Consider the following 26,349-nt stretch of genomic DNA (forward strand, 5'->3'; position numbering starts at 1 on the left):
GCACTGAAATGTCACATTCTTCTAATTGTTCGGTTTCACAAAACTAGTCCATTATCACTAGTAAATCACATCTCTGAAAAAGAATATTTCAGAAACAATGCAGAAACAGAACATCACGACATCAGGAAAAATATATTACAATAAGGATGACAAATCTCGGGCTCAGAGTGGTTCCAACTGACTTGGTGTGATTGTACACAGCTGAAGGAAAATTAGTTTTCTCACAGTATTGTAGGTTTGAATCTCGTGCAACTGACCTGGGAGAAAAATTAATAAAAACAGAGAGCACTTAAGTTTATCTTAGATATGACTATGGGGGGGCTAGGGGTTTGTCAGCTGACCAGCTCCTTTCAGCAGTGGGCCTTGAGAGTCCTCTGAGGCCTGAAGCACCCGGCATGTTTGATGACCCCCCCCCACTCTTCCAACCCCACCAACCACTGAACCGCTCACTTTGAAGCCTCTCAATTGAAATTCAAGAGAGCGTGGGGGGGGGGGGGTTTCCACTTTTAATAAACTGGGAACAACAGATGAAGGCGGGGAGCATGGCAGGCGTACGCAGGTTGCAATCAGAAAAGAGGGGGGACAAAGAGAAGAGTAAAGTATTAAGAAAAAGAGAGTAAACATCGAAGGCATACAACTATTTGTTCTTTAAATTTATATCGTTACTTTTTCAGTTAGTATTTTTTCTATGGCATACACGTGAATGCCCCAATGTCCTTTCGACACAAAGATAACATGTCCAACAACTGATGCCCATTCTTCCTCTTTCCCTAACTTCCTCCGTCTCCTGTAGCACCCAGATACCATGACGTACAAGCTCTGATCGCATTTCATAGAAAAGATACTGTGAACAACGTAGTACTTCTCTTGGGTGCTCTTAAGCCACTTAGTCTCAGTCAATGTGATGACCTTCACAGACAATGTGAGTGTAGTCAGAAGAATTATTCTGGCAAAGAGCAGCAAAGACATAAAAAGTGTGTAATTGAACATCTAATAATAAAATAAATGTATCAAAGTGGTCAGGAGCAAAAGAGGCCATGCCAGTTGTAGTTACACCCAAGTGAGGGAGTGTTTTTGCCCACCTCTTAAGAGAAACCGCTAGTCCCAGCGGTGACAAGAGGTGTAGGCAGGAAGGCCCGGGATAGACAGTCAGGCAAACAATAGTGACCCTTTCTGGCATTAACCTATTGTGACCATGGTAAAATGTAACTTTAACTCTAGATAGATGTTGTCAACCACAATTCCTCTTTCAGTCATCTTTCTATGATCTGAACTACACCTGCCACAACAGAGAAGGGAGTGAGGGAAAATAAAAAATTTAGTTCAATTCAGTTTTATTTATTTATCATCATCTGAAAACACTTATTCTTGTAAGAAAAAGAGCACAACATTAAACATAGATTTGCAACAGTAAAGTGATCCTTTATGAGTGAGCATTTGGCAACACTGAGGAGAAAAACAATCTTTAAAAGAAGCAGCAGAAATGATCACTTTGCTATAAATAGTTTTTGTTGTTCTTGTACACAACAAATGCATAAAACGAGTGTTTTCACATTTTCTGCACCCCTGGAAAGACTTTTTGGAGGTGGGGGCTAAAAAGTACCAGTTCAAATGTAAACAAAAACTATAATGGAGTAAAATGTTTCCTTTTTGAAGTTAGTTGGTTTTATGTTGAAAAGCGACATAGCTTGTTTATATATGCAAGGCATATATTAACTTGTATATATGCTTGTGTAATTTTGTTGCTTGAAAAAGCTGATGAGCACACAGCAGTGCTGTTACATAATAGCAAGTATCAAATGCATGCTTTCATGCACAGTTCTGTTTCTGTGTATGCGCTTGGGAAATCATTAGGGACCAAGGGTGTTGATAACACATATAGTCCCATCTGTCATCTGTGTTTCTTGAGTTACAGTACAGGCTACCTTCCCACAGCTCCACCCATGAACATCCACACACAGCATCTGCTGCTTGGAAAGATTCTATACTATTAATTTTCTTAAGTCTCCTGATAAGACTTTAAGGTGCTGGCTCTAGTGTCAGTACACTGTGTGCCTAACCTTCCTGGGTTTAGAAGTTCTCGACACAGACGGCCTTTACCGTAGGTTGTTCTCTGTATTTAATTAAGAGGCTTCTGAGAAGTGTCTGAGGTTAGGTACAGGTCAGTATTAGCCCTTGAGCACTGACGTCTAGCGTACAGAACAGGTTAAGAAACGCTTAGAAACGTAGTGTTCTTGACATTAGCTTTATACACATCCTCCCTCTTTCCGGTTTTTGCTCACAGTTACATGGAAACGTACTCAAACACTCAAAGCGAAAGAAGCATGTTGATGTGTATAAGATGAAAAAGACAGAGTTTTAACGCACTTATGAAACACAGTATGTTTGAGCACAAAGAAATTCACCTATACAAAAGGTACGTAATTTATTTCCCCACAAGAACCGATTAATCACATTTTGCCACCATGAGCACATTTGGCAAATGTTAAGATGAATTGATGAAACTGTTAAAATGGCAAAATGAGCCTTAAAATAGTTAATCAAACTCATGAGCTTACTTGAGGCGAAGCTGTGAGTCAGTGAACAGCTGCACAGCAACCATTCTCCAAACACAACTGCTACAATACAGCGAGCACATAGATCATTATAAGGGCCTATGTGTTTGCTGTTAACGATCAAAGTAAAGGACAGGCCAAAACTGTGATAGTATAGTAACAGTCAATTTGCCATCACGTCCATTAATGGCTTAGCACTCTGATGATAACAACCAATTGCAGCAGCCAGTGTGTGATTTCTAAACCTCTACCAAAATGGTTAAACTTATGGGTAGTGGTCAAACCATGATCTTTCAAAGATCCGGAAAGACACAATTTTAGATGTTTGACGTCAAAACAAGACTTTCCACTCAGTTCTAAATTGGCTCTTGTTGTTATTTCTACCAGGACCAATCGCCCCTTTTCACTGGCTGCTGACTTATTCATGGGCACCTCTGAAGGAGACATCAATTTTGACACAAGTGGGCTAGAAGCCCGATGCGCCTGAGAAAAGCACAAAGTGAAAAGGAAAGCAATTTCCTGGTTGACAGCCTCTACAAGCATGGTGTCATTTTTAGCAGTTTTAATCATGGTGTCACAATGGACATCGCATGCTACAGCCACTTTTCATTTGGATGCAGCGCGTGACTCATTTTAACTTGACCTCGGAGGCTGGCAAAAAGAAAATGGTCAGAGCGTGAATTTATACACGGTGGCTAAGAAAAAAAGAGGCTATAAAATATTTATAGTATCTCAAGGATCAGCCAAAGTCCGACAACAGCTTGCTTATGAGGCGACATGAACCCAATTAGCATGATGGCATTATCTATACACCTGCAATAAACAGTGTGGTGAGATGGAGCAGTGCTGCCTGGTGCTTTTCTTGGCTGATGTGATTGATGATCCACAAGACTTGCTGTTGGGGTCATTACACCAGCAGGATTGACTTGGTTGGCCATCCTGCTGACTATAGCACAGCTAGCCCCCACCGTAGATCTATAATTCAAAGCCTGGATGTGGTGCGGTTTCACTAGCGAGCCAGCCCTGGTTGCTTCTCCCTATCATGTGCCAAATGGAAAATGCTGCCAAGACGGGAAACAAAAGTCAGAAGTCTAGAGATCAACCAGTTTTCTAAGCACTATTTCATTACACCTAGATAATGGTTAGGGTCACTAAGAAAATAACAAAGCAAAATCTGAAAACACTACACTAGAAGCAAAACCCTTTTCCTGTCTTGTACTAATCGTATAATTATTTTCAGGCTTTGGTGTAGTGCATTGCTAGCAGGTAAAATTAAGGAAAACCTGATGAAATGTTGTGAGATATTTTAAGGTTAATTAACAAAAACCTTATACATCAATGAAGCAGCAACAACTGACGCAATAACCAAAGATAGCACAGATGAGAAATCTAAAGAACTGACACCAAAAATGTTAAGATGCTGTCTGAATTAGAGTGAATTGGCTTCAGTGTTGATGAGGTAACATCCCTTAATCAGAATCAGAATCTTTTATTAATCCCTAAGGAAATTATGTGAACAGTTCGTAATGCATGCTTTGAAAAGATGTATTTGTGATAGATTGTGGTCACCCTGAAAGAATTTTCCCACTATGACAAGAAGCACAGCACCGACAGAAGTTACAGTTACAGAATATTATATATATCAGGGCTCGCAAAATCGCTAGCCCGACGTCCCGGGGCTAGTGATATTTCCAGTCGGGCTACCAAAATCTATCTCAGCCCTGCCCGTCGGGCTATCATAGGAAGTAAAAATATATGACAATGCCTTTGCTTTCTTTCGCAAATGTAGCTGAGTAATTAGCTGAGTCCTCATCAAAGAACAGTGCTCTTTAATGAATGCAGCACATAACTTTACATCGTAGAGGTAACAGGGAGACATATCGAGTTATCAGATAGCCGTCTTAACTATATTCTAACTCTACAATTTCCCGACTGCACTTTCCTCTTATTTCACGACACCACCCTCTAGTGGTGCAATATGGTATAGTCAGACAGGACACAACATCACTCACTAGCTTACTCTTCAAACGTGGCACGTGAAATCTCCCGCAGCAAGCTTAAACGTGCTAGAGGTTGACTGCGCAGAGAATTTTAAAAAAAAATCTCTGGCATGTGTAAAGACAGATGGATTTACGCAGGTATTTTAGTTCTGCTGAGCCAAAAAAGACAGGTCAGGATGAAGAAGGGACAGGCAAAGAAAGGCCTACCACAAAGCGGAAAAGTTATGATAAATCAGATTACGAGGCAAAAAGAAAGCGCAGTTTTTTGGATTCATGGACAAAAGAATTTCTGTGGCTGGAATATGACAAGGTAAATAACATGATGTTCTGCCGGGTGTGTCGTGAGTTTCCCTCTATTGCTGAGTCGACAAGCGCCTTTGTTACTGGGACCAGTAATTTTAGGAAAGACCCCATCAGAACTCATGAGAAATCTCTGCATCACAAGAAATGCATTGGTGCTCAGTCTGCAGCATCTGTCCCAGAACAAACACCAATTGCAAAAACCATACTAAAAATAAACCAAGCACAACAAGAAGTCCTGAAAAAGCTGTTTAGAACTGCGTACTATGTTGCAAAGAGTGAACTACCACTGGCAAAATTTAGCAGTCTTTGCAAACTTCAGAAAGCAAATGGCCTAGATCTTGGTTCCACTTACCTCAATGACCATGCTTGCAGAGAGTTTATTGGAGCAATAGCACAAACTTCAAGAGACCAGATTGAAAAGGAAATTCAAGAAAGCAGGTTCTTATCCATTCTTGCAGATGGCAGTACAGACACTGGTATAATAGAACAGGAGTTGGTTCACGTCAGGTATGTGAGGGATAATGGTGACATAGCCACATACATGATCAAATGTCAGCCAGTCAAGAGTGCAAATGCTGCAGGTATTTTAGAGGCTATTGATGAAGCAGTGAACACCATGGGTATCAGAGAGGACACATGGAAAAAGAAAGTAGTGTGTGCAAATTTTGATGGTGCTGCAGTGATGATGGGTGAGAAAACAGGAGTAGCTGGGAGACTGAAACAGAGGATACCCCACATCATAACAATCCACTGTGTGGCACACAAACTAGAGCTAGCCGTGCTGGATAGCGTGAAAGGCTGTGAGTACCTGGTGAAATTTGAAGATACACTGAAAACCATCTTTAAGATGTACTACTATTCCCCAAAGAAGCGAAGAGAGCTGACAGAAATAAGTGAACTGCTAAATGAGAGGCTGGCACATTTCAGTGGGCTGAAGAGCACACGGTGGCTTCCAAGCCGGCTGAGATGTCTAAAGGCTGTGGAAAAAAATTACACTCCCACTGTTGTTCATATGGAGAACATGGCAGAAGGAAGTGATGTCAAAGCCGAGGATGCAGCCAAGGCTAAGGGGGTGGTGCAGGAGATGAAGACTGAGAAATTTGTTCGCTTCCTGCATTTCATGTTGGACTACAGTACCATCTTATCCAAGTGCTCTACTGATTTTCAGCATGATAACCTAAACATCACACGAACAAATCAGTTAGTTGAGAGCACAACATCACGCTTACTCAGCCTAAAAACAAAACCAGGAGAATATCAGAAAACCTTGGACACAAAGTTCACAGCGAACCAGGATGGTAGCATTTGCTACTGTGGAACTCAGCTAACAAAAAGTCAGCGACCTGCTAGAAGAGGTGAGGGAACAGACAAAGACACCTTTGGTGCAGAGATCCAGAAGATTATTGACAACACAGTCAAGTACATGGACAACAGATTTAAAAATCTCCATGAAAAGCCTCTCTCTTGTTTCAAGGTTTTTGACCCTTCCACTCTTCCCTACCCCAGAGAAGAACTAGCAAATTATGGGGATGAAGAGGTGGATTATCTTGTCACACATTTTGCCTGTTTGCTAGATGCAGAAGAGAAAGAGAAAATTCCACAAGAATGGATGGATCTAAAAGTGTGGCTTGCAGAACGCCGGGGTCGCAAAGTAGATTGCTTGTACAGAGATCTCCTCTCTGAGAATCCAGAACATCTCTCTCATATCTTGTTGCTGGTGAAATTAATGCTGACACTTAGTCCATCGACAGCCATCTGTGAGAGAGGATTTTCTTGCATGAACCGAGTGAAGACAACACATCGTACCTCTCTACACCCTAAAACACTGAATGACTGCATGCAACTCTCCATTAATGGGGAAACAGTTGAATCTTTTTGCCCTGACAAGTCGATTCGTTTCTGGATGTTTTCTGGAAAAGGTTCAAGACACCTGGATCATAAAACCCCGACAAGAACAAAGAGCAGTGAAATGGAGGGCAATGCACAGGAAGAGAAAGCTGATGAAGGAGATGCTATGCCCTCAACGTCGAGTGGCATTTTCTCATCCGAGACTTCAGTGGAAATTTCAGATTCAGGATCTGACACAGACTAATTCATGTTCTACACAGTTCTAACAAGTTCACAGAAAATTCTGTTTAATTAGAACCAGATATTTGAGTTGATTGTAATGTTTACACAGTTGTTGTAATTTGTGTTTTAACAATTTTTTGATTGATGTTTTGTTTCCTTTACAATATTATACAATAAAAATAATCTTTTTTTATTCGGGCTACTCAAATTTATTTCGGGCTACCAAAAACTAAAGAGTGTCTGCCCGAAGGGCTACCAGGGATTTTAAAATTTTGCGAGCCCTGTATATATACACACACACACATACACATACATATATAAATACAGAGACAAATATAAATAAAATATACGAAGGGGATAAATAGAATAAATAGGAATAAAAATAAAAATACAAGTGAATTGCACATTTCAAGTATTGAGGTCTATTGCACCATTGACTATTTACAAAAAGTATTGCACAAGGTATTGTACGGTGAGGTGAAGAGGCACTACAGCTTAGTTGTTCCCCCCTCCTTTATCCTTCAGTTTCCCCTCCCTCTCCCCTCCAGAGAGGAGACAGATAAATTTAAAGTGCAGTTGAAATGTCTGCTAAAATAGAGCTGCTAATATGTTTAAAGACTCTCCCTGCTGACTTCAACTGAGCCACTGGCAGAAAAAGGAAATGCCAGCCACATTAGGTCTACAATGCAGTCCTTTTATTGTCATGCAGGTATTCATCTCTTTATTTATTAAAGGACAGGTACCCGTCAGAATATGAAATAAATGTATTAATCTCTGTGTGACGACTCTGCTCTCTGTGTGTATTTCAGTAGTCCCTGCTAATATCTTCTGGCTGCACAATCACATAACAGTAGATTTGCTTAACAATGCCATCTACATGCTGTGTCAAGAATACTGAAGAAGAATAAAAGGACTGAGATCAGAAAAAGAATGCAAGCGGGTCTAAGCTGTGACCTTTACAAGGCAACCTTTCAAGCTGCTCTGTCAGCAACGCAACCAAAGCTTTGGAAAATCCAACGGGCACAATTGCAGCTGGTTATCTGATAGAAACCCTCGGCACTGCCCTCTGCACCCCAACAATGCTACTGTATATCCCGTTTCAGAGGCTCTCTATGATTGGAGGTGTGTGCTGGATCACAGTATACCTGATACAGTGTGCCTGATAGCAAGGTCTGCTCTTCTATTTGATGTTATATAAGATGTCTGGCCGTGGCTAACGAAGGCCAAATCATTACAGTCAGATGTAATTCCGACTGAGATGTTCAATAATACACGCAATAGTACTTTCAGCCTCTTGCACAATGCAGCAAGACGTCTTTTAAGCTGAAGAATTGGGTGAGAGAAATTACGTCATTTTGTCCCTTTTAAACTTCCAATTTTCCTCGCTTCACTCATCACTCCCATCATTTCTTTTTTATATAGCACAGATGCATTATTAAACAGCACAGGCACGGATTGTTAAAAAGGACTGAAAGAACAATGCAGCAATCTGTCATCCAAAAAAGCAATTCACTAAACATCCAGATCACAATTCAGTGTGAAGATGTCAAGTATCTTCACACTGTCATAAATTATACTCTAAAATAAAACAATCAACCCATTAACCACTTTTATTTTGTTTCTTGTGTTAAAAATGTCACGTTTGGGAGATAACATGCAAGCCAACAGAAGACAATGACAAAAGAGTAAACTCAACGCCAAGAGGTAATTAGGCTGATTACCAGAAAAGCTATTACATGACAACGTGGCAATGCTCAGTGGCTAGTGGATCTGAGGGCAGACCACAGCGACCTCCCTGAACAGGGTCCAGTAACCATCACAGTGGCAGATATCCAAGAAAGGGTCTCCAGTATGAAGAGTTGGACAGCACCAGGGCCCGACATGGTTCACGCCTACTGGCTGAAGAAGCTGACTGCACTCCACGAGCGTCTGGCAGCACAAATGAACCAGCTGCTAGTTAACGAGAGACACCCGGAATGGCTAACTGAAGGCCGGACGGTCCTGATCCCCAAGGACCCCAAGAAGGGACCGGTCCCCTCCAACTACCGACCAATAACCTGCCTCAGTACTACATGGAAGCTCCTGTCAGGCATCATATCGGCTAAGATGAACAGGCACATGGGTCAATACATGAGCGGGACACAGAAAGGAATTGGCAAGAATACCAGAGGCGCAAAACACCAGCTACTGGTAGACAGAACAATCAGCCGAGTCTGCAAGACCAGACTGACCAACCTGTGCACTGCCTGGATTGATTAAAAGAAGGCCTATGACTCAATGCCCCACAGCTGGATACTGGAATGCCTAGAATTGTACAAGATCAATGGGACCCTAAGAGCCTTCATCAGGAACTCAATGGGGATGTGGCGTACAACACTAGAGGCCAACTCCAAGCCCATAGCACAAGTTACCATCAAGTGCGGGATCTACCAAGGAGATGCTCTGTCCCCACTGCTGTTCTGCATAGGCCTGAACCCCCTCAGTGAGATCATTAACAAGACTGGCTACGGATACCGACTACGGAACGGAGCAGTTGTCAGCCACCTCCTGTACATGGATGACATCAAGCTGTATGCCAAGAGTGAACGAGACATCGATTCACTGATCCACACTACCAGGCTATACAGCAATGACATTGGAATGTCGTTCGGACTGGAGAAGTGTAGTCGGATGGTAACAAAGAGAGGGAAGGTAGTCAGAACTGAGGGGATTGAACTACCAGAAGGCAACATTGCAGACATAGAGGACAGTTACAAGTACCTGGGGATCCCGCAGGCAAATGGGAACCATGAAGAGGCCGCTAGAAAGGCTGCAACCACCAAGTACCTGCAGAGGGTCAGGCAAGTCCTGAGGAGTCAGCTGAATGGTAAGAACAAGATCCGGGCCATCAACACATACGCCCTGCCCGTGATCAGGTACCCTGCTGGGGTAATAGGCTGGCCAAAGGAGGAGATAGAAGCCACTGACATAAAGACAAGAAAGCTCCTGACCATGCATGGAGGGTTTCACCCCAAGTCCAGCACCCTGAGGCTGTACGCTAAGCGGAAGGAAGGGGGCCGGGGACTGGTGAGTGTCAGCACCACAGTCCAGGATGAGACAAGGAACATCCAAGAATACATTGGGAAGATGGCCCCAACTGACCGAGTGCTCAGTGAATACCTCAGGCAGCAGAAACCCAAGAAAGAGGAGGGAGACGAGGAACCATCATGGAAGGACAGGCCCCTGCACGGTATGTACCACCGGCAGATAGAGGAGGTGGCTGATATCCAGAAATCCTACCAGTGGCTGGACAAAGCTGGACTGAAAGACAGCACAGAGGCACTAATCATGGCAGCACAAGAACAAGCTCTGAGTACAAGATCCATAGAGGCTGGGGTCTATCACACCAGGCAAGACCCCAGGTGCAGGCTGTGTAAAGATGCCCCAGAGACAATCCAGCACATAACAGCAGGGTGCAAGATGCTAGCAGGCAAGGCATACATGGAACGCCATAACCAAGTGGCCGGCATAGTGTACAGGAACATCTGTGCCGAGTATAACCTAGAAGTCCCGAGGTCAAAATGGGAGATGCCCCCAAGGGTGGTGGAGAATGACCGAGCTAAGATCCTGTGGGACTTCCAGATACAGACGGACAAAATGGTGGTGGCTAACCAACCGGACATAGTGGTGGTAGACAAACAGAAGAAGACGGCCGTAGTGATCGATGTAGCGGTTCCGAATGACAGCAATATCAGGAAGAAGGAACACGAGAAGCTGGAGAAATACCAAGGGCTCAGAGAAGAGCTCGAGAGGATGTGGAGGGTGAAGGTAACGGTGGTCCCCGTGGTAATCGGAGCACTAGGTGCGGTGACTCCCAAGCTAGGCGAGTGGCTCCAGCAGATCCCGGGAATAACATCGGAGATCTCTGTCCAGAAGAGCGCAGTCCTGGGAACAGCTAAGATACTGCGCAGGACCCTCAAGCTCCCAGGCCTCTGGTAGAGGACCCGAGCTTGAAGGATAAACCGCCCGCAGGGGCGTGCTGGGTGTTTATATTATAAATGGTAAAAGTCTTCTGTGTGCCAGGATTTCAGATATAAATATGCCAGCATTTTTCCATTTACACCTTTGATGTTCTGCTTTTTGACAAAGATGATGTGGATCATCCATAGCAGATTAACCTCTAATAATAAACAGACCGGACAAACAAACAGTGTAAAATAACTTCATTTTTTTTAAGTGTGTATATTTGCTTTGTTATTTGTTCCTCATTTGTTTCATTGTAATGACTGTTACAATTATCAAAAGGAATTATCACAGGAGTAAGATGACTCTCCTTCTTTCTAGTATAATAGAATAAAAGCTGAAAAAACATGTTGGTGAGTAATGGCCTTTGGAGGATCCTTCCAGATGAAGGCAGCAGCAAGCTGTGCAAGGGTCCATTTAGTACAGAGCTGAGTTAACTTCACACCCATGTTCACACATAATGACAGTAATAGCAAAATGGTGCTCGACAGCATGCTATTTTCAGCCTTTCAGTGAATTTTGCTACCATCATGACATGACAGAAGGAGATGTTGTCCGTGTAAAACACAAAAGAAACCATTACTTCTTCCAAGTCCTTTTTGGAGGCATGGCAGACAATCAACTTTCTCCAAGGTTTCAAAAATACACTCCACTCTCTTTTTTGAAGTTAACTGAAAGCTTGAATGTACTAAAGAGGTATAGGCAAAAGAAAAACTGTAAGCAGCCCCATGAAAGTGTTGAGTTCATTAAACAAACAAACAAACAAAAAACTAAAGTGGAGTTTGGAATTGACAAACTGTCTAAATTGAACATCCTTTAAAAATGTCAGTATGCAAATTAGATTGTTAAAAGCTTCTGGGTGAGCTCAGGAAGCACAACTGTACTTGTTATAAATCAACCAGAGTTTTTTAGCTTACTCTATATTGGATTTTCAGTTGAGTTCCTAGGTAATACTTAATAATTTAACAATGCAAATGAAAGGGTTTTTAAAAAATCCATTGTATTTGAATTAAAAGGAAAAAATACCGGTCGTTATCAGTGGTCATCATCCACCCAGTAGATTCTATGGTATCAATTTGAAAATCCTACGTCAGCTCCCTCTCAATTAATCAAGTTCGCAAAGTTGGGTGACGACTATACCCCTTCAGGCTTTTATGGTTTAGGGGTGATAAAAATGATGTTTTCATCATATATAATTAGGGATGGGTACCAGCACCGGTCCAGACATAAACGGTAGTAACTAGGGGTGGGTTTTTATAATCGATTCATCGATTAAAATCGATTCTGGCTTGGATAACGTAAAATCGATTCATTTAAATCCTGAATCGATTTTTTTAATATAAATTTATTTTGCTTGAAATGCCAGAATCTTTGGTGACATCTCACAAAATTTCAAGAACCACCAAACAGTTAAGACAGTAAATGAGAGCAGGTACACGGATTCTGCACATAGACTTAAACACACAGTGCGACCCGCGGATCAGAATCAGTTAGATGTCGCCTTTCTCACGGTTGGGGCTGAAAGCCGACAGCTCGCTGATCCTGATGTTTCGGCGGGTCTGCGCTTTGTGTTTACGCCCTTTTTGCGCCGATTCTAAAGCTGTTAGTTTGATCTCTCTCCAAACAATATTGACCGAACCAGCAGCAAAAGAAGATCCAAACGATTCACATAAAATCGTCATGAATTCACTCTGACTTTTACTGTTTTGCTTCCACCGCGATGCACAGCTCTCTCTCTCTCTCTCTCTCTCTCCCCCCCCCCCCCTCTCTCTCTCTGTACTTCAAGAACAGTTTCCCTTTCTTCATTATTCGCTTGCTTGTTACGCACCAGTCTACCGTAGTTTACAGCGCTGTCAGCTGCTGTTTTTTTCCCTTTTACATTCTTCCGAAAAGAAAACCTCATTTCTGCTGTTCAATACTGAACAAATTTAAACTTTTTAAAATTATTCAAAATGCAAAACGCTTAACCGTGTCTCTAATAAAACCGCTGTAACTTCAGAGGTAATGTTCATATGTTGATTAATGGTTTTCTTTCGTTTTTGATGTACTGCAGAATATTTTTATAAAATCCCAGGCCAGGAAAATCACCTTCATGTTTTTCTGTGTTTTATCTTCAGCTACTTTGACACAAAGGCATCTGCTGTGATGCTCACACCTTTGATAAAGTCTTGCGTGTGTCAGCTTCCTTTTTATTGATACAAAAATATGTAAATGTACTGATTTGAATTATAATATTTCTGACTGTCAAAATTTCCCAGATTTAAATCGAATCGTGGATCGAATCGATTCGGGACCTTATGAATCGGAATTGAATCGATTCTAGAAATCAGTGACGATACCCAGCCCTAGTAGTAACCAGACCAAAAAGCAGTGCACATTTTGGTGCTTTTTGGTCTGGAATATTTTATTATATTAATAATAAAATATTATTAATATTTTTAAAATGATAGCGGCACACACGAAAAATTTTGAAGCACAAACCAGCACAAATGTAGCACAAACGTTTAACATCAATTTTGTTTGATTTGGGTAATGTGGGGGGGCTGGTTGACCTTAGACCTTTACATTTTCATTAATATATTTAAAACAGAAGCAGCACAAATTACAATTTTAGCAGCACAAACATAGCACAACTGATTGACACCAATTTTGTTTGATTCCATTAATATGGGGGGGCTGGTTGACCTCCGGTGACCTCTAGAAATTTTTATTAATATCTTTAAAATGATAGCGGCACAAAAGAACATTTTTGCAGCACAAACCAGCACAAAGGTAGCACAAACGTTTGATACCACTTTTGTTGGATTTGAATAAGGTGGGGGGGGGGCAACTCAACTTCACTCACATTGCAACAAGTGCTTTAAGGTGATACTGTGCAAAGGAGGTAACACCTCAAATCTGACGACGAACCTGGTGACGCATAGTGTTTTTTTAAAAGCCGAGAAATGCACCGTATTTGATAGCTTGCTGCGAGACCTCACACCGAGCACATCTTCTGCGGGTGTGGTGCCTGTTATCGGTCCCGGAGTTAGCAACATCCCCCAAGAACCCGAAGAGGAGACTCCTGGTCCCTAGCCCTGCCAGTGTAGCAGAAATGATGACGGATGATGATGATGGCAGCAGCAGCGGCCATTCTTCTCTGCGTGAGTAGCTTAATGTTGTTCGTGTGTAATTTACGTTAAGTAGGCTAACCACGTTATTACATTAATGCATGTAAGGTGAACTAGCAAACATCATCATAGCTACATGCAGCTGTCCTCTTGTTTGATGGCAGATACTCCCTTCACCCTGGCCAAAAAGGCTAAAATGACCAAAGAAAAAGTGGAAAACAGCTAAACATGAGAGGTTTTTGGACAAAGTTTGTGTTTTTTCCATTATTTAAAAAACACAAACACAAAAGAGTGATACCATATATGCCCCATAGCTGCAGAAAAGGCTAACATTGTTATCTTTTTACAAAAAAAAAACCAGCTGAACATAAGAGGTTTTTGGACCAAGTTTGTGTTCTCCAGTCTTTAAGCACTGGTTCGAGCACCGTTTAAGCACCGGCACCATTTCAAAAGTACCGGTTTGGCACCGGTATTGGATAAAACCTAAACGATACCCATCCTTATATATAATACATTTATTGTGCAGCTCTTAAAGCTACACAATAAATGGAGACATGACTCACCTACATCACCTTTTCATAATTACCATCCTTGCAGAAAAGGTAAGTTTTCTATTCTCTGACTCAGTGCTATGATTGAACATTTTCCTCTGATTCTTGTTTTAATTGTCCAATGTAGGCAATTTTCGGGAAAGGCAGTCTCATGGATGAGCCCCACCAGAGAGACAACATGTTGTTATGACTGTAGTAATACGGTAAAAGCCCCCATAGAGACTGGTTCCCACTAGATCATTAATAGGCTGCAATTCTTTGTAAACACCCTGTAATGGTTAGCTGAAAATCTGTCCATCTCAAATACAATCTCTTTTCTTCCTATTTTTATTTCCCTCAGTCTTTTTTGGCATACTTGTTTCTCTTCCCACTCAAAAATTTGACTCTTCCACAACTGATATTTTAAATTTATTGCTTTTTCAGCTCTGGCTAGAGTTATCTCAGCCATTGTGTAAAAGCTTTTTTACCTAATAGTTTTGCCACAATGGACAAATTCTTGCCTGTCACCTATTAAAGCGAGCACATCTATGGCCCTGCCTTTAGAGAGCGCATGATGAGAGGGCACTGAGAGGGATCACTCACAGCACACGCAAACATGCACGATCCAAAGGAGGGTGTAGTGAGAAAGCTAACTCGAGGTCAGGTGTGAGAATAAGGAAAGCAAAGATTATCCACTTTTCTGGAACAGGCTGTCTATTTGGATTGACACATTAACCCACATTTGAAGAAAAACAAAAAAGTAGGTCTACTTTCCACGTCTGGCCCAAACTGCTTCCTCTGCTCTCTGTGGTGCCACTGTTGCCATTTTAAGTTCAGTTCCTGTGCCTAGCACTTTCGCTGTATGCTATTTGCAGCTGTGAAGCTATTCAAACAGTCTGCCTCATAAAAACACTCCACCTAGACAAAGTGTGCCATTTTTTCCCATTTTTGTTAGAAATAGGCTAGCAAATGTGCTGTTGGAGAGAACATTTCCATTAACAGAGGGTGGAGAAACAATAAGGGAGCAAGTTAATTAGGCATATTTATTGAGTATATCTTCTGCATGGCACTGAGACTTGTAAGCATGCTACATATAGAATCACATTTTCCACATTTTTAATTAATCCTGCAGTCTTACTAGTTTCCTATTGTGTGTTTGTGTTTTAAATACTGTTTGTTTTCAGCTAAGAGCTACTGCACAGAAGCTTGTTATGTGACTGCATAGTGACAATAAAGAATCTTGAATTAATGTCAGGATGGCTACCTGACCAATTTTATCAGTCACTGAGTGTCCTATGTAGCATTCTGTTTGCTGGCACTTTTGTATTCTGCAGTGCAAATCTTTTCTAATCTACACTACACTGTTTTCTTAGGGTGCTGCTTTTTTAAACCGGGCTAATTACAGTACAGTCTCTAATGCGAAGGCAATTTGAATCTTCTTTCACTGACAGGCCAGCGTAGAGGATGTCGGAAACTCTATACTGAGCACTTGAGGTTACGTGCTTCGTAGTTCACAAAGGCAGAAAATTTGCCAGTTAATGGGCATACTGTAATGACGTTGACCTGTGCTTGGACCAAGCTGAATGCTGCTGATTGTCTCAAAGGACGTGATCTTTACAAAGGAAGCAGGAGGTAAAAGGTTACATTTTTGTTTGCCTTCTGGCTGACATTCTCTCTCTTCAGGATAAAGATGAACATGAGAGACAAAACCTGTCCCTGAGAATTTTCTTTAGAACACCCGATATATAAGTACATGGGAATCCCTGCACATACCCATGAAATGCAGTGCAGAAAGCACAGACAAGCTAAGCTGTACAGATGTTCCACTAATGAATGCAAGAACGTATTTGATGCAGACAATTCACCTGCTGACTGAAAAGCAACAAGGAAAAATCCACAGTTTTTGTAAACTTCTTCCAAAACGTTTCCTTTATTCTCACAAATGTTGGACTGTAATTTTGAGGAACAGAAATGAAAAAAACAAAAACAGAAAACAAAAACAAACAATGGCCGTGACCTTGTCTAGGTGTCTCTATGGAGATGAGGCCTCAACATAAAGCATTCCCCTCTGTGTGCTGACAGACCAGCCTGGCCAAAAACTTGCCTTACAACTCCAAAGGCTAAGACACATGGTGCGTGACGCAAACACTCAACTCTACTAAAAGATATTTTTACATACATGTACATGAATTTATGTACTAATGTTCCTGATATTCCTTTTCTGGCTCTGCCTTTGAAAATGGATTCAGTTTTTATATAAACTGCACATTTATAAGGGATCTGTGCAAAAGGTTTTTCTTAATTTACTCTGTAAAAATAATCAGCTTGTAAAGTGGAATTGCTGAAGAGAGCCACAGGGTGATGCCTCCTTTGCAGTGCTTGAATTCGGACACAGGCACAGAAATAAGGCTTTGACTGAGATTCCCATGTTCAATGAAATGTAGTGCTGAGGACACCTAGTATGGTATGGTCACTTTTAGGTTGTATTGAACAAAGCACCAGAGCGAATGTCTCCACTCCTGTGTCTGACAAATGTCTAAACTATTATAGGCAAGCTAGCTAAGTGCTACGTATTACTCTCTCTTCTCGGACAAGGACACATCATAGGTGGTGATCCCTGATCACTTAACAGCATGTGTTATCCCACCTGTTTATTTAGAGGCTGCAAGACACCCTTCATCTCAACTTCAACTGAAATGGGTTCCTCAGCTTGCTGATTTTCGTTGTTTCTTTTTTTTTTTGATGATGACGGATGATGATGGCAGCAGCAGCCGTTCTTCTCTGCGTGAGTAGCTTAATGTTGTTCGTGTGTAATTTACGCTGAGTAGGCTAACCACGTTATTAAATTAATGCATGTAAGGTGAACTAGCAAACACCGTCGTAGTTACATGCAGCTGTCTTCTTGTTTGATGGCAGATACTCCTTCACCCTGGCCAAAAAGACTAAAATGACCAAAGAAAAAGTGGAAAACAGCTAAACATGAGAGGTTTTTGGACAAAGTTTGTGTTTTTTCCATTGTTTAAGCACTGCTTCCAGCCAAGAGTGATACCATATATGCCCTATAGCTGCAGAAAAGGCTAACATTGTTATCTTTTTACAAAAAAAAACAGCTGAACATGAGAGGTTTTAGGACCAATTTTGTGTTCTCCATTCTTTAAGCACTGGTTTGAGCACCGGTTTGAGCACCGTTTAAGCACCGGCACCGTTTCAAAAGTACCGGTTTGGCACCGATATCAGATAAAACCTAAACGATACCCATCCCTAATTAAATGTATTTTCAATGACTCTACCTACCACTTTAGTTTAACCATTAAAATGTCACATCAGACTTTGTTAAGTGAAAATGTCCTAAGTAATTATGTTCACAAGGCTGAGTGACCATCTTTAGACCTTATGGGGTAAACATGGCCTTAGTGCTAGCCTCTTAAGGACTGACCTCTCACCTCTGTTTGTATATTACATTAAGATGGTAATGGAAATACTGTCTGCTGCAGGTTCAGTTTCTTCTTAGTGATGTTCAGTATGTGAATGTCAATAACTATTGATTAGAAATCTGAAGCACAAATATTTTTTTAAAAATAGAGAGCACATGGCACTCTAAAAGCTGGTTTCCAACAGCATTTAAAAGTTGATGTGTTACATTATTTTTTGCTACTCACCAGAACCTGTCTGAAAAAACAAAATATTTGCAGACCATAGGAATTATATTATCATCTGTGGCAAGAGCTGTTATCTTTTTTGTGTTATATCATCATTAGCAAAGACGAATACACCTAGGCTTGTTTGTTAGGTTAGTTTTTTGAAATTGTTTCTCATTCTCTTTAGAAGTAACAATTATGTCCAATTGTCAGATATGCCGAATAGTCTCTTTAGAAGTAAAAATTATGCCAAATTATTGTTTTTAAGTTGAATTAGGCTATTTAGTTTTTCCCTCAACAGTTCAACGTTTCTTTGATTCTCAATGTCCATAGTGTTAGAGGCTACACCGGTTGCATTAGTTCAGTGGTCCCATAATGTAGTGGTTTACACATTTACCTAACAAACGAAAGCTATCTGGAACAGTCCCGGGAGCAGACATAAATCCTCCCAGAGGAGGCTGCATCAGGGAGGTAAAGTTAAAGTTCAAGATCAAATGTGTGGAGAAGCCTGCTATACTGATCCCTTGTGAAAGAGCTGAAAGTAGCCAGTCTTAATAATTCAAGGTTTCTTTGTTTCCCAATGACCATTGTGTCAGGCAGTGATGGTGTGATGGTACAGTACAGTCAGATAAATTACCACTACTTTTCTGATAGGGATAAAAGTCTCTTTTCTATGCTGAAACTTCACTAGATTATTATGCTCTTGAGTGACTAAAACCTGCAACATTTAAGATCCCATTCACATATATTACCCACTACACCTCTGGCTAGTGGTCCCTACAGGCTGTCTCTGGGGGAAGAGTAAGCCTGAGAGAGAAAAAGAGCAGGTGGCACAAGGCTTAACCTGAGCTAAAACTCATCCAATGAGCTCATCTCCACAGGCTTAGCCAGCTTCCAAGTTGTCTGCTTTCTGCCAGGACAGCCAGATCTGGGTACTCTGGTCCAGTCCGTCGAGTCAGCCACCAGCCCTCTGCTAATCTGTCTGAGCACTACCGTTGGGCCATATGTTTACCATCTTACCAACAAAGTAACATATGCACTGTCTTGTTTGCTTGCAAAAATATGCTGTCTATAAAGGATTTAAGATGTAGTGTAGACATCACTCTTTATTTCTCTGTATGTGATGACTACCACAGGAGTGACAGCTACAGGTAAACAGATTCAGCCCTGTCGTGCAATATAATCCCACCACATCCACTGTGAGGATGTGACCTTATCTCACAATATCCCCTCCATTCATGTCAAGGCAGCCCAGGTAAGCCCACAGGTAAAAAAACAGATCCCAACAATCCCACTGTCTCGATAACAAGTGTGTAGCGTAAGCTCCACTAATCCTTTGTTGTGAACGTGTACAAGTGAACCTGACATAACCTCAAAGACGCCACACATCAGCACTTTCAGATATAATAAACTATGTACTGTGGTATTCAGGAGTGAAATCAACACACTGAGTCAAGCTGAAGAGGAAACATTTTTTTCTAGCTGAGGTTTGGTTGAGCCTTATTATAGTGGCTGTGTCAACACCATATCTACCTTCCTGGTGTTATGCACTAATCCCCTGAGTCCAAGCCAATTTTAATGATGTCATGCCAGACTGGTGCTGATGTTGTCCTTAAGCTGTGATTAAATTACTTACGTTAAGAAAAACAAGTGATATACCAGCGTCGTGGATAATGAGTTTCTAGCAAATTCCCTCAACAGCATGAAAAAACACTAATCATACCCTTTATTGAATATAACATTCTCCACAAACACTTCTCACTGTTTTACTGTGGTGAGTCATCTGTTGCTACTGTTAATTTTCTTGTCTTGGTTAAGAGAAGCTTCCCACCACCAGCAGGCCTACAAATGCCTCAATCAGTGAGGAGACACCTCAGCAGGTTCCCAGTCACGATGTTCATTATCGTTTGCACTACCGTCATCACCACTGCACAATCTACTAAATGATCTCGAAGAGGGACCTGCTCAAATGTGAGGCGTAATGGTGAAAATGGTCCTCAAGGGACTTGCACACGCAATGTGTCCTTCTCATATGAAAGGTCACATGGTAGCAACCTCATTAAATACTATGCTCATTGGGAAAAAGGCCACCTGGTCTATGACGGCAAACCAAGTCCAGTTTCTTTTTCTATTCCACTGCCAGAATAAATGAATAGAAAAATCAAGTTTTGGTTGTAGTTTATGAAATATGCCTAAAACTCATTGCTATGGGGAACAGCTATGGCCATGATAGCCAATCTACATTCTGTTCATTCTGAGTCATTCTCGTCATGGTTTACTCTAATGGAAAATACAATTAGTGTAATAGCTCCATTCAAAGCTGCTTATTTGTCAAATAAGTTGGAAAGTAATGTCAAACAAGTTGGTGGAAAACTGAAACAAGACCACAGTGGAAACAAATAGAACCAAGCATGAGGCTGCCGGTACTGGCTGTTTTCATATTAAAGCCAGATGTGTTGTTTTGTCAGACCAACAGTAAAAGCCAAAGAAATTCAAATTATAGAAACAGCAAAACAGAAAAAGACTTTCCAATTAAACTGTTTGTCAAATTGCATCATGGTTAATGTAGGCGCTAAGTTAGCAAGATAAAAGTATTAGTGGAATAAAAATAGGCATAAGCATTTGTCCATTGTCCATTTGTCTGACACTACAGAAGAAGTGCACTGCTAATTGGTGAACTACTCATTTCCAATGACTAGGTGGCTGAAAAATACTTCATAAGCATCAGACAGATTCAGAAATAGAAATAATTACTACTTGCTGCCCTAGGCATCTCTCTGTTGCCATTCACGTCACAAAGTTCTTGCACCATTATGAAAATCAAAATCAATGCTTTTTATGACCTTTTCAAGACCTCAGTAATTGGAGCGGCACAGTCTTTATGTTACAACTGTGTGGGCACCACTGGACTTCAGAGATACTTTTTTCTGGACTTAAAAGATACCAGAGGGAAACTGCACCACACTTCTGTTAAAACATGTGTACCTGATTTAATTTGTACAACAAAAAGCAGAACAATACACCAACTATTTTTTTTTAAATCTACAAGACGACTTGGTGTGGTGCGTATACATGACTTAGTGCAAAGCACACACTCACAGTTACCATTAACCTTTGTATGCATTACTTTCTAAAACTAACCCCTGTTTCTCTTTCCGACAAGCATATGTCAGTATTTACAATGTATGACTTGATGAAGCTACTTTGAAGTTGCTGACAGACCAGTACAAGTTGATTTTAATTATGTTATTGGGTTAGTGCTTGTTAGTGTCACAGTCCTTATAACTACAGCAAGTGACATTAAAACCGCACGTGTAATGTTTTTTTTAAATAAATCTTAAAGGTGAAAATTTTAAAATATATGAAGCACATAGTCTAAGACCTTTAAGGAGCTTTTTATTACTTGAGTCTGAATCTTGCAGCATTCATATACATATGCATTATGATGTATGCTTTATAAATTAGGTTGTTTTTTTGTTTTTTTTTAAAGAGATGCTGATGTTGCAAAGGTCCCTGTAGGCACCTTATTTGTGCAGTCTCATGACAAGCAGGAAGGAACACAGTATCCCTCTTTCACACAAAGCCACCCCATCACTCACTCACATGCAGAATGAAAAATTAAAAGACCAATGTCTCACCTGGTCGTCCACTCTGTGGGCCACGATTGTAGCCCCCTCCTCCTGCTCAGCATCGCTGAGGGGTCGGATTCTCAAGGCAACCTGCAGCAAACAGAGCAAACTCTGAATGTAATCAACTTGGATATGTTCGGTTTCATGACATCATATCTAAGAAAATGACACTGACAGCACATAAGACAACATGTCTAAGGTTTTATCTGTAGTTTCAACTGAATTTTTACAAATGCTTTAATGTCACTTGTTAGAGTGCTTCAACAGAAAAGCATTTTATAAGAAAAAAAACTGGCTCATATATCAGATGCAGCGCACGCTGTGCTGATTTTGAACATTACAATGGTTTTGGGAATGAAGAAAGCAGGTGAGTAATGTTCAATACGGCTCAGGATTGGCTTTGTGCAGGATAAAAAAAAGAATCCCTCAAGATGAAATGTGACTTAGAATAATAAAGATGTGCGAATATAAGTAGGAAGGGGAACTATGATACACTGCTATATTGCATTAAGGGAGTTGTAAAAGATGTATCCTAGTAATAACCCAAATTCATGAAAATGAAACACATAAATTGCATGAGTAATCTTTCAAATGTCAAACACATTTTTTTCACCATTTAACTTAATAATTAGGAAAAATGCAGGATCTTCTAACTTTTAAGTCTTTTCTCTCTCACAACCCCAATTCAACCAGGGTAGGTAAACTGGAAACTCAAAATATCACTTTAAATGCAGAGCTGTCGTTTTAGAGTCTAAATTATGAATACTGGATGGCACTTGGCAGACACATAACAGCTTAATGAGTGGAGCATTGTAATACGACAGCATTATGCACATTCAGACTCCTACTGTTAGTCTAAATCTGTCTGCATGATTTAGAGATCAGCAGAAAAGCTCTGACTGAATTAAAACAGGATGAAAACAGAGTGTAGCAATACCAGCAGTGTGTTAGATCCACAGGGGTGGCACATGAGCTGCATTCATATGCATTCAAACAAATGTGCTATGACGTTCATGTATATAAGGGCTTTTATAGTGGATGTGGATCCACCTTGGATTCACCTAGGCAACAAATAGAAATAAGAAGGTCCTCTCTCTATCAGCACCATGTAGAAGGTGTATTACATGGGGGACAAGAGAGGCCGGGCAACTGAAACAGCCACTTCAATAATTCAGGTAAGGGCTGCAATGCAGGTGGTATAAAAGAAAATTGAACATTCACTATAAACGCCATCAGCTTAAATGGTTAGGAATTCAAGAAGAAACCACTAGAAAGAAGAACAAGAACCTAAAAATAAACTATGCTGAGGCTAACTCCATGATGCCGCTAATATATTTTAGTTTAATTAAATTATATGTTTTAATGCCGAGCTCACTTAGGGGTGAATAGGATGGGTTTTTTTTGTTTGTTTGTTTGCTTTTTTATATATAAAAGGTGATATTTGGTATCCAGTGTGAAGCCACCTTTTAGTGCATATGCCATTCAACAAAAAATACAGGCATTTTTTAGGCAAACTTCACAGGACTGCAGCCTACAGGTGTACTCTAATGAAGTGATCACCCAGTGTTCAGTTAACTGGCAGAAAATTTATGAGCTTGTTTGTATTAAATGGTGATGGTTTTCTACTACTCACCAACAGAGCGAACTCATTTGACAAAGTTAATAAAGGTGTTAGAGCTCAATAAAAAAATATCATTAAAAAAAAGCATAGGTTGAAACTCACAGTTAGCTGGTGGTCCTTTGACTCTCCGGTGTCCTTCATGTTCACTTTCGGTCAGCCTGAAGGATAGCGAGCATCAACAGAAAACGGGGCACTGGACCATCCCGCTCCCCGTCGCTACCTGCATGCCACCTACTCTTTAAGAAAAAAAAAGCACCTGCAGCACACCGCACACACCTAACATCTACTAATATACCCGGGTTCTGCCTTTAATGCTCACTGGCTGTAGCTTGTCCGTAGTAACAAGCGCGACTGGCGAGCTAACAATCTCTTCGAGTCGTTTTTACTCAACGACATTAGCTTTCCTACAACTACCGACCGACTCTACTCTCTCACTCGCTTCCTCTTTGTGTCCTCGAGAGCGCGTCGGTGGGTATCTTCCACGCAGCGGGTCGGGAAACACGGGAATAATTTAGCCAGACAAAGAGTTAAAGGTAGCGGCAGGTAACAGCAGCACCAGCAACAGCTCACCTGCTACTCGCACTTCTCTGTGTCTGTCCTCGCTCCTCTCCGCTCCGTGTCCTGTGTTTACGCGCGCGCGCGTCTGCGTTCGCGCGTGCTGTGTTGTCCCTGGAGATTCGCGGAACACCGGCAATATCAAATCAGCTACTGTAAACACCAGTACATCCGATTATAAAATAAAACCCTCTAGTCCGGGTTTTCATTGCTTTGGGTGAATAAATAAATAAATAAATAATATGGCATGGCATGTGTACTCCCAGTTTTCCTATCCTAGGCTACACAATGATTGTAAAGGAAATACAAACATAACCCTCTGTACCTTGTAAAAGTGCTTCATAGCAACCTGGGTCATATTAACATTTTATAACGCTTCTGAATTTCAAAAGGACAATAAAGTAGACAAAAAGTCACATTTAAACGAGCATTTATCAGTTATTGGACTGGATGTGCCTTTATTATTAAGTATTTTTAAAATAAATCTTTTGGAGAGTTTCTAAAACACCTTTAAAACAATGGTGAATATTTTTAAATGGCTGTATGCGTTTATCCAAACCAGTTATTGTGCATTCAGATAGATCTGTGATCCTAATATCACACATTTTACGGACGCGAATAGTTGGAAAATGGTAACCTTTTTTAAATGTCTTTTTCTGTATGAAATACCCTTTCTGTGTCACTTTGCTGACATCTGGTGGAAATGTTATGCAATTACCGTTTCAAGACATACCGTTTCACCTGTATGGAGAAAAAAAACAGAAGAGAAAGCAAACAACGAAGAGCAACATAATAAAAAAAAAACCCAGCACCATCACAATAAACTAGCTAGCAGTAGATAACAGTAGATACTAAATAATAAACGATATTGTGCAGCACGCAAGATAGACAGCGCACAATGTGCTTTGAGGCAGCAGCCAAGAAAGGTGTAGTCCGCGTCTGTGAACACCCGTGTGTACACCTGTGTGCATACCTGTGTGGATCAGCATGCTTGTATTCCAAAGGTTTCTCCATGTAACGATCTGCTAGGGAGTGTGGGGAGCCATAGCCCCGTCCACCAGGGTATGAAGCAGGTATGGAGGAGATCCAGGCCCCAGATATCCAGAGGCCCCAGAGTACAAGGACCCGAGGAGGACCACCAAAGGGGGGGAACCGTGCCACCCTCCTGGGAAGAGCTGAGTAGAGCCCCAAACGAGAGGTCACCCCGCAGCTACGGAGCAGAGGCCAGAGGGGGTTGCAGTGGCGTGCCCGCGGGCTCTGCCGGCAGCCAGCTGTGCCAGAGGACCGAGCTTCAGGCCCAGAGGCCAGAGGCCTGAGGGCATCCCACCCCCCGGAAGGAGCCCAGCCGGGCCACAGGCGCCCGGCCCTGCCAATCAGCCACCAGGAGTGAGCCGGTACATACATGAGCGCCCAGCCCCAGACAACAAGGACCACCAACACACCAACATCTGAGGGTATCAAACACTGGCAGGGAGTGTGGTGAGGGGAGATAGGCCTCCGTACTTTAGAGGGCCTGAGATGTACCCAGAGAGGTTGAGTCTAAGACCCCACCTGACATATAGACACAGACGAACAGGCACACGCGGACACAAACGTGCATTCCCACCCCATATGCACAACCAAATACTCGGCACTCACCCAACGTGTAGACAGACACAAATAGACACTGCACAGACAGTCGCACTCCCCAAACATACTCTATATCCCAGGTCCAGATACCCCCGCCCTCAGAGGGGCAAGCCGCACCTAGGCCCAGGAGATGTAACCCTTCTCTCTGGGGTGGAGGCAAGCAGACCACCTCCTTATCTGCAGTAGCAGGGAGGCCCCGCATCCCAGACCCCAGTTTTTTTTTTTGTTTGTTTTTTTCTTTCTTCCCCCCCTTCTCACCGTCTCTTCTCCCCTCTGTTTTTCTTTCTCTCCCTCTCTTTCTTTCATTCTTTCTCCCTGTCCTATCCCCCAGTCATGTCTGTCCCGTTTGTAGCAACCGAGAATAAAATTAATTCATAATTACAATAAAGGTCAATCAAATGGACCAATATGGCAAGGCCATGATGATCCACTTGGTAAAATAAATCCGCTTGGCATCTTTCTTGGCCTTAAGACAACAATTCTGATGGCTAAAGATCCAAACGGGACACAAAAAAAACAACAACAAAAAAAACCCATACCGTTTCAAGACCGTTTCAAGACAACAAATACATAAAAGGGGGAAAGGGAAAAGGCAGTTTAAAAATATAATAACATAAGCTGTTTTTACGACCACAGAGCGTATTTAGAAAATGATCGGTAGTGAAAAAAACTTTAGATCTTTAAAACACTAAACTTCTATAATATTT

General features: G+C 41.5%; 1 protein-coding gene across 3 annotated transcripts in view; it reads right to left on the minus strand.

Moving 5' to 3' along the window:
- The window catches only part of kif19 (kinesin family member 19), a 41,356-nt gene extending 17,230 nt beyond the window's left edge, over nt 1-24,126 (minus strand). For 2 of the 3 annotated variants that reach the window (XM_085466734.1, XM_085466732.1), the window contains exons 1-3: nt 24,029-24,126; nt 23,561-23,689; nt 21,847-21,927 (exon numbers count right to left, since the gene is read on the minus strand). In XM_085466734.1, coding sequence (XP_085322860.1) covers nt 21,847-21,927; nt 23,561-23,599 — 120 coding nt within the window. In that variant the 5' untranslated portion in view covers nt 23,600-23,689; nt 24,029-24,126. Of the gene's footprint in view, nt 1-21,846; nt 21,928-23,560; nt 23,693-24,028 lie in introns of all 3 variants that reach the window. The other variant, XM_085466733.1, reaches the window with a different exon arrangement.
- Between the last annotated feature and the right edge of the window lie 2,223 nt (nt 24,127-26,349).

The sequence above is a fragment of the Copadichromis virginalis genome, linkage group LG8, assembly GCF_057382275.1.
Source record: "Copadichromis virginalis isolate Kocher_CV1m ecotype Utaka linkage group LG8, C_Virginalis_male_GT1.1, whole genome shotgun sequence".
Classification (NCBI taxonomy): Eukaryota; Metazoa; Chordata; class Actinopteri; order Cichliformes; family Cichlidae; genus Copadichromis; species Copadichromis virginalis.